General features: G+C 47.1%; 3 protein-coding genes across 3 annotated transcripts; 2 read left to right on the top strand and 1 right to left on the bottom strand.

Moving 5' to 3' along the window:
• Window positions 1-1,244: 1,244 nt before the first annotated feature.
• On the top strand, window positions 1,245-7,530 carry LOC311372679 (calpain-5-like; the record flags this gene model as incomplete). The annotated part of the gene is made up of 4 exons (XM_084489644.1): window positions 1,245-1,405; window positions 6,763-6,894; window positions 7,208-7,214; window positions 7,442-7,530. The coding sequence occupies exons 1-4, from the start codon at window positions 1,250-1,252 to the stop codon at window positions 7,528-7,530; spliced, it is 384 nt and encodes a 127-aa protein (XP_084345770.1). The 5' UTR covers window positions 1,245-1,249.
• Window positions 2,840-3,674, top strand: LOC311372680 (E3 ubiquitin-protein ligase TRIM35-like). The gene has a single exon (XM_084489645.1). It carries the CDS (start codon window positions 3,160-3,162, stop codon window positions 3,547-3,549), a length of 390 nt encoding a protein of 129 aa, XP_084345771.1. The 5' UTR covers window positions 2,840-3,159; the 3' UTR covers window positions 3,550-3,674.
• Window positions 7,531-8,556: 1,026 nt separating the features above from the next.
• LOC311372678 (olfactory marker protein-like) lies at window positions 8,557-8,985 on the bottom strand (the record flags this gene model as incomplete). The annotated part of the gene is made up of 1 exon (XM_084489643.1): window positions 8,557-8,985. A coding segment is annotated over one exon (429 nt), but the record flags the coding sequence as incomplete, so codon positions are not given.
• Between the last annotated feature and the right edge of the window lie 337 nt (window positions 8,986-9,322).

Raw genomic sequence — 9,322 nt, 5'->3', positions numbered from 1 at the left:
ACACACACACACACTATGTAGTTAATAAAATGCGTAGGGTTCGATGGATGCCAGCTTCCCACACTTGTTGAGGAAGTGTATCATATCTTTCCTCCAGTATGGGGACAGAGGAGGCGACTGTGTCCTAGGGCCTCGCTGTCATGCTGACCATGTGACCTACAATACAGCGGCTCCCAGGAGTGAGACACCCCGCCAGAGAGACCATTCTCCCACAGACAGAGGCTAGGCTCACTCTTGCCTGTAGCCCCACACCCAGGCGGGTGGATAGACTGCACATGAATGAAGGCAGCGTCGGTAACGCCACACATCAGTGTTCACACCACGATGTTGTGAGGCCTTAGAGTTCTTAGATTTAGTTTGCTTGGATCTTAGATTTCATGTTATCTCTTGAGATCTTTTGTAACCTGAAGCTGATGCAATCCATATTTGGCATATTTGCGACTGTTTTCTATGGCTAAAAGTCATTAATATTAAATCCTGAATAACTCATGTAACTCAAATAATTTATGAAATAAATCTTTCAAACAGGAAATGGAGATGAGCTAGTCACTGAAATACTTCAGAAGAAAATAAATATTGCCTTTGTATTACGAGAATTATATCACCATTTTCCCATTGACTTAAAAAGGCAGGCGTCCGGTCTCTTTGCATCCGACCACTGAAACCCAATGCTGCTCTCTGCCTCTCTCTGGTTCCTCTGTGTTCCTCTGAGCCAGTGGGCAGGGGTGAGGGGGTCAGCTGATGTGGTGCACCTGTACAGGTGGGGCTTGTAGGCTTTATAAGGTGGACCACATCAGCCGGTCTGTCTCTCTGTTCCCTAACAAGGACACAGGTTGGCTTTTAGTTTTGTTCCTCTTTGTTTTGTGCCTGATGCTTGAGGACATTTTGGCCTGGTTTTAAATAACGCCACACACACACCACTGAGCATACGCACCTCAGCTTACATTCTTACATTCCTTTATTTTGGATGAGTAGGTACGACATAACCCTTTTAACTATGTGTGGACTCCATCTGTGTGAGGATCTCAGAGCCTGGTTGCTCTAAAACACTGTTAAAAAATAAAAATAAAACCGCTCACTCCTTCCATCACTCACTCCCTCGCTCACTCATTCACAATCTCTGTCTCTAGAGCCCACTCCCTCCCTCCATCACTGGCTCCTTAATGGGATCACTCCGGCGCTGCCTCATCTATAAGTGTGTGTGTGTGTGTGTGTGTGTGTGTAACGGGGCGCTGTGGTTTCCAGGGTGATGGTGGTCCCGTACGAGGGCCAGTCCTTCTCCACGCTCAGGAGCCAGTGTCGGGAGGGGGGCCGTCTGTTCGAGGACCCTCTGTTCCCCGCCGCAGACCGCTCCCTCTTCTACGAGGACAACAGCATCGGCCGAGTGACATGGAAGAGGCCCAAGGTGAGAGAGAGAGAGAGAGAGAGAGAGAGAGAGAGAGAGAGAGAGAGAGAGAGAGAGAGAGAGAGAGAGAGAGAGAGAGAGAGAGAGAGAGAGAGAGAGAGAGAGAGAGAGAGAGAGAGAGAGAGAGAGAGAGAGAGAGAGAGAGAGAGAGAGAGAGAGAGAGCAAAGTAAGAAAATAAAACAAAGAGAAACAGAGAAATGGAGAGAGAGAGGTATGTTGCATTCGTGTATTTACATAACCTTTGGGCTGAGGTCTGTTTGGAGAGGAGCAAAAAAAAAAAAAACATGTGTGTGTGCAGTCGGTACACTGTTTCCCTGTCCGAGAGGAAATGTGCGTTCTACTGCAGTGGGCTGCACAGCCAAGCCAAGAGTCTTCAACTTTGAGTGGTTCAGTGGAAGGCTGCTGGAGAGATGCTGACTGATGTGTTTACTCCCAAAAGGAAGGCTGTGCACTTTGCATTATGAAAATACACAGAAGGGAGAAGCACCTTGGAGAGGAACCAACTCTGCCTGAAACACTTTCAACAAGTCATTCGGCATTGGGAATAATCATCAATAGTCATTTTACTTTCAGTTCAAATTAATATATAAATTTTCCCTTCATATTTTATCATTTCCAAACTTGTATAGAAACCAATCTCTCAAGTCAAACAATGATCCCATTGCAACTAGCGTTAGCTGGTGCACACATAGCTCTCCCTGAAATGGAAAAGGTGTAAATAAAGCTTCAGAAAAGGAGATCTGTGAAAAGAAAACAGCACCACCTCCCTGATTTGAACCACCCAGGGAGGGGAGGCCGTAATAGCCGTGCTGGAGACAGTGTGTGGAGTAGAGGAGTGTGTTCTCTCTGTTCTCAGGGACAGGAAGCGGTCGGGCGGCACCCACACTTCAGCTACATCACGGTCCACCACAGAGTGGTGCATGCTGGGCCTTTTTGTTGTGGGTCTGACTTGTGTATCTGTGTGTACTTGGGCGTCGCTGGTCGTCTCCGCCTCGGTGTGGCTTCGGCCAGGTGTGTGTGTGTGTGTGTGTGTGTGTGTGTGTGTGTGTGTGTGTGTGTGTGTGTGTGTGTGTGTGTGTGTGTGTGTGTGTGTGTGTGTGTGTGTGTGTGTGTGTGTGTGTGTGTGTGTGTGTGTGTGTGTTTGACTTCCAAAGCCCTCGTGCTGAAGTGAAGCAGACCGCTCCTGCATCCTGGACCGCGCTGGGTGAAATGTCAATGTTTGATACAGGATTTATTGATAACTCGCTGGCTGTGTGAGGCCAAGGCAGTGAGTCAGTTCACTCCCTGTCATTAAATCAAATAAAAGTACAGTGCAGGACAAACAGTTGTCCTGTTTGTCCCGCTACATCGCTTTGTTACGATTATTGGTGTGCAAGACGTTCCCATGAGTCACTTTATCTGACTCTATTTTCAAAGCAGAAGTTCAGAAACAATTGAATAAGCAAAAATAAATATAATAATATTTTCAAATAATAATGAATAAATGCATTTAGGAACTGAGGAGATAGTGGCCACTCCCTTCTGCTAGTGGGGGAAACTGTCGCACAGTGTAGCAACGCACATTAATGTCCAGACCACGCACACAAGACAGATTCAAAGGGAGTTTGAGAAGTTTCACCAGTTTCTCCAAGATGAAGAGAAGTCCAGGATCACTGCGCTGAGGGCCGAAGGGCAGTTGAAAGGTCAGAAGATGAAGAAGAAGATTGAGGAACTGTCGAGGCAGATATAAATAATTTCATACACAGCCACCAAGATGGACGAGCAGCTGGGGGCTGGAGACATTTCCTTCCTGAAGAAGTTCAAGGCTACAGCAGAGAAAGTAGCCCAGCCCCGACCCTTGCCAGCTCTACCCAAAAGAGCACTGCTGGACGTGGCCAAACACCTGGTCAACCTGGCCTACGCAGTCTGGAAGAAGCTGGAGGAGAACGTCTCCTACTTTCCTGTGACCCTGGACCCCAACACCGCTGGCCCCGATCTCCACCTGTCTGAGGATCTGACCAGCGTGAGATGTGGCGCGAGACAACAGCTCCCTGAGAAACCAGAGTTTGGCGTGCTGGGATCCGGGTCATTTGAATCAAGGAGCTACACCTGGGAGGTAGAGGTGGGACTTGGGAGACAGCGCTCACTGGGAGCTGGGTGTTAGCAACGGTATCTACCAAGAAAACCAGCCAAAAAAGTGTTTTTCCATGTCATTGTTATTTGGCACTGTTAAATGTTTTTAAATAGCGTTTCATAAAGGCAGATACAGAAAATATGTTGGAGGATGGGTTGATCTCCCAGTGATGCAGAAGTTACAGAGGATCAGAATCAAGTAGGATCAGACCATGAAATGTTCTTCAGTGATCCTAAAACCAACGAGACAATACACTCATTGAAGAACATATCATTGTCTAGACTATTACCATTTATCCATTCCACTGATAGTTTCTTTGAAGATTTCCCCAGGGAGGACAGTGATGCCTGGGAGTTAGGAACCATGTGAGTGTACCTGCACTGCAGTTTATTTCTGTGTTGTAAACCATATTCTGTATTGTCCTTGTTGAACCGTAAGCAATGGAAAACAGAACAAGGATTTAATAATGTTAAGACGTGCATGTTTCCTCGGACACATGGTCAAAGACGAATGTTGTATGGTTTCTTAATTACGTCAGATCATTTTATTGAACAGGTTTATATGATGTGTAAATGTTTTACTAAGTTTGACAGGGGTAAATGTATTACTAATTAAATTTAACAGGATTACGTGTTGTGTAAATGTGTGACCTTATCATAGCATTATTATAAGTTATCAAATCGAACAGGGTGATTGCTGTGGGAGCTTCAGAGGTAATTGTCCGGATTGTCATTTTGATTTTAAATTCAATAAAGTTAGATTTTAAGAACAAAAAAAAAAGAAAAAATATATATAGTTTTTTGTGGTGGTTTTGCCTATTGCTCAACTGCTCATGAGTCATCACTTGTCAAACACCACCACAACGGATCAGTTGGCGACTCAATGGTATGTTAGCAACATAACAATGGACAGCAACACAAAGAAGAGACGCATTCAACGCAACACTCATAGTGGCACACCGTCACAGCAGGTAGTTGAGTGAGGTATACTCACGGATGACCTTTTGTGTTCTTTTAAGGGTTGTAGTTAATTAATCAAACAGTAAACATTTACGATTGATCTAGTCTATTATAGGTCAGCAATATGAGTGCAAGGTGAAGTCTTAAATATGCTTGATTTTGTTTTATTCATTTTATAATCTGAACCAATTTATAGAAGCGTTAAGCAGCAACTGTTTGGTATTTATACTTCACAAATGACTTTTCATTTATCAAAATTAGATTTGATGAATCTTCTGTTGATTGATGACGATCGTTGCAGCCCTATGCTCCACTGTCGAGGAACCATCCAGTCCAGCAGTCAAACCGGCTTTCAGCTCATGTACGTGAAACAGAACCTGGTGGTTGTGCTTTATCTGAAGAATAACCTTGTTAGAAAAAGGTCTGCCGGGCCTCCAGTAAAGAGCACCTGATGCCAGTAAGGTGCGGCTGGTGTGTGATGAGTGTGTGGTCTCCCAGAGCTCCCACAAAAAGCCTCACCAGGGCCCAAGGCTGAGGTCACTAATGGGTGAATAGCTCGAAGCATTAATGATCTACACTCTTCTGAGATAAGACCAAGGAAAGGCCGTTCTTCAATCCATCACTAGTATTGACCGACTGACAGACTGAAGACAATGACTCATTCTGTTTCAGAGGAGCCCTCAAATTCTGACTAAGTAAAACAACGGCTTTTAAACAAATATCCACCGAATCTAACTGCATATGTTTTAAATGTTCTCGACCGTAGTTTCTCTGGTTGACCCAGCTCACCGGCATACAGAACGACCCGGCTGATTTGTGAACGCGCTATGCTTAGATTAGGCTACATTTACATGCGTAGACGTTTGCATGTTATTATGTCAAACTAAAAATACTACGCCTTCTGTAGCCGCCGTGCTTTCTCATCTTCTAGGGTGTGTATTTGTGTTGGGTTTAAGTCACTCCTGTCATTTGGCAGTCTTCCAGTGGGAGCTTGAATCCATATGCTCTGTGGTCGGGGCCTCCCAGAGTCCCAGAGATTAGCTTGTCATTTAAAACAGGGCAGTGGCTCCTGGAACATGGCAACGTGGTGCTTTTGATCGCAGGCCTACAAGTCAAACAAGTTCTTCATCAACCTGAGTACCCCAGCTGTGCAAAATTACAACCTGGACAGTTAAAGATAAACTGAAACTAACGTTTACATTTAGTGGTTCCCAGACGCTTTTATCCAGCGTCCTACAAATGAGGCTCAGAAGAAGCCTTTTACTACAGTTAAAGTTAAGAGAAGCTGGACAAAGGAGCTTACGGATCAACCAATCAGAGATCATACATTTAAAGAACTTATAAGTTCAGCGTAGCACAGCTCAACATCGTTCACCACCACGTCCAGTAGGGTTTTCCCATCCAACCTGGTAACCTGCTGTCTGCTCCACCCAGAGCACCTCGGTGGCAGACACACACACACACACACACACACACACACACACACACACACACACACACACACACACACACACACACACACACACACACACTTGCTTTGGGTTGTCTCTGTTCGTTTTAGCAACGATAACGGCGGTAGTTAAGAATGGGGTTTCAACGTTTGTGCTCACCTTTCTTAGAAAATAAGTTAGTCAGAACCTGACTTCCTCAATTTTGTCTTCCTTCCCTGTCTTTCTTCACCTTTCTCTTCTGAGAGCCAGACTTCAATTTATTTAACTGTGGCTGTGACTTATTGCCGCATGACATTTAGTTATGTTATTGAACTATTTGAACAACAATAAAAAAATACCAAAAAAAAATTCTTTCAAATTTGGGCCCATGGGCCCCCCCACCTCTGCCTTGGGCCCCCCCAAGCCTGTCCCCCATACACCTGCAGTCCGTCGGCCCTGCACACACACACACACACACACACACACACACACACACACACACACACACACACACACACACACACACACACACACACACACACACACTATTAGTTAGACAACACTATTAGTTAAGTCATATAACTAGACGTTCCATGAACATTATTATCTCAACGTAGCGATGTGTATGTTGTTCGTGTCCTAGAGCCACTATCCAATATCCTGCCAGTGTTTACTGTGATCTAGAGCCAGCTCATTACTTCAATAACATGAATGTTTGTGTGTTTGTGTGTTTGTTTGTGTGTGTGAGAGAGTGTTATGGCGCCCCCTGCTGTTGGAAAATCTGTAAGAGAGACTGATTTCTTTTTTGTTTCCGCCGTCCCTTCCACCCTCCCTCCCTCCATCCCTCCCTCCAGGAGCTATGCAGTGACCCCCATCTCTTCGTGGATGGACTCAGTGCCCATGACCTGCACCAGGGCCAGCTGGGCAACTGCTGGTTCGTGGCGGCCTGCTCCAGCCTGGCGTCCAGGGAGGCCCTGTGGCAGAAGGTGAGAGAGAGAGAGAAAGAGAACAAATATTTACAAATAAACATAAATAAAGGAGGTCACCCTTCCTGGATGTAAACAGGTGCCGCTGTCTTGAGACATTTGTCAATACGTTATGAGCTGTAGCTGGTATTGAGAAGGTCTCAAAACATTAGCGCAAGCTCAAATCAAGGAATAATAAGCTACAGCCAAACAAGGAGGATATTAGCACGGTTAATGTTGAGTTTGTGGCTAAAAGTTGGGACAGCTTCCTGTTGGGTGCATCAGTCGATTTCAAACCCTTTTCTTTCAAAATAAGAGTCCATGTCTCTTCTAGACTAGAGGTATCTAGTCTATCAGACAGATATGTGGTTTGTTGACCACATCTGTCCTCCATTACTGAAATTGAAGAGGAGTCGTCGGGAGGGAGAGGGAGAGGGAGAGTGATGTAGCAGGAGAGCGATAGCCTCATTGTTGTGTGACTCGGGGACTAGCTAACTAGGGGACTAGGTAACTAGGGGACTAGGTAACAAGGGCCCGGTGTGTTTTGCTGCCTAACCCCCTCATGCAGAACAAACAGATGTGTTGCTGGGGCCAGTGCACTTCGATGACATCACACCTGGGAGGTACCAGAACTCCCCTAGTGGCACCAGCCCCTAGTGACCCCTGACCTCTGCGGACATCAGGCGGGGCGTGTTCATGCAGTTAGCGTGAACCAGGAAGCGTTAGAATAAAGTGGGTTATGTCGTCTGAGACTGTATTTTACATATTACTTCTGATATTCTGAAACTAGTCTCTAGTTCTCTCTCTCTCTCTCTCTCTCTCTCTCTCTCTCTCTCTCTCTCTCTCTCTGTTCATATCATGTTCTTCTATATTATTCCTCTCTCTACATCTCTGAAGTTATATCTCTTTTTGCCCTCTGTATTTCTTTCCTCCCTCGTTCCTGTGTACTGTCACTAGCAGTAACAAGAGAGCAGGCACACACACGAGTCACTCTATTTATTGATCAATGTTTGAGGGGATTCATTGATCCAATTCTGCTCTTCTTTTTGGTGTTGTACACAACTGCGGATACTACAGATTTAATTCAACCACACAAACAAAAAAAGGCTGTAAAAAAAGCCAACATTCATAATTTTATTAAGATTTGGTATAAAAAGGCTTTATTATTAACACATTTGACATATTTCAGATTTTGTTATCATTTCCTTCGTATTTAAAGGGTTTCCATGGTAACTCATTTTAAATTTTTTGTAAAAATGTCCTTTTTCTATCCAAGTTTCAATTCAAATGTATAACATTTCGAGAATGAATTTCAGTTTTGCACATTTTGAACAGTTTTAAGTATCTGCTCATCAAAATCTCTTGCCTCACGCGAGTCAAACAGCAGCTGTTCTATGTGGCTAAACGTTAGCAGGCCGACCAACGCTCTACACGCTATAAACACACACACACACTCACACAAACCACGCCACCCATCAGCCAGGAGACGAGATGTTCTCTAATGTAACAGAGATCTATGGACTAACAAAGATGATGAGCCAAGACGACGAAAACAACGTTGAGAAGAGGATAACAATCAGAAGTGCTTCTGAAAAGCGGTGGCGGCGGTGAAGCGACTCGAACGTCGGCCCACGACGGACGGCTGACAGGAGGGGGGGAGGGGGCGAGGGGGGGGGGGTTCCACTACTCGGGCGTGAACTCCAGCGAGCAGCTGAGCTTGTCGGGCGTGGCGCCCTCCTTGTAGGCGATCAGGAAGTACATGACCTTGCGCACCTTGGCCATCTCGGCGATGCGCTCGCCGAACTCCTGCATGTCCGCCTCCAGGCACTTGAGGGGCAGGTCCAGCGGGTCGCCGGCGTTGCGCCAGAAGGTGCCCACGGGCTCCAGCAGCTGGCGGGTCATGAGGTGCGTGAGGTCGGGGGTCCAGAGCTGGGAGATGCCCGTGACGGTGACGCGGCCGCGGCCGCCGAGCGCCACGTGCCAGCGCGCGAAGGCCAGCTCCTGGACGCGGAAGTCCAGGCGGTAGGCGGCCTCGTGGGGCAGCAGCAGGCGCTCGCCATCCTGCCGCTTCTGGCCCGTGCGCTGCAGGGCCGCCACGCGCTGACGCATCAGCTAGAGGGGGGGGGGAAGACCGGGGAAGAGGGAGGGAGCAGGAGAGACAGGCAGAGGAGAGGGAGAGAGGGAGAGAGGGAGAGGAGGAGCAAGGGGGAGGGAGGGAGGGAGGGAGAGGATGAGCAGGGGGGAGGGAGGGAGGGAGGGAGAGAGAGAGGAGGAGCAGGGGGGAGGGAGGGAGGGAGGGAGAGGAGGAGAGACAGGCAGAGGAGAGGAGAGAGGGAGAGAGGGAGAGGAGGAGCAAGGGGGAGGGAGGGAGGGAGGGAGAGGAGGAGCAGGGGGGAGGGAGGGAGGGAGAGGAGGAGCAGGGGGGGAGGGAGAGAGAGAGGAGGAGCAG

The sequence above is a fragment of the Micromesistius poutassou genome, assembly GCF_964030765.1.
Source record: "Micromesistius poutassou genome assembly, contig: SCAFFOLD_6479, whole genome shotgun sequence".
Lineage (NCBI taxonomy): Eukaryota > Metazoa > Chordata > Actinopteri > Gadiformes > Gadidae > Micromesistius > Micromesistius poutassou.
The sequence above is the reverse complement of the archived record's forward strand: the minus strand, read 5'-3'. Positions and strand labels throughout refer to the sequence as shown.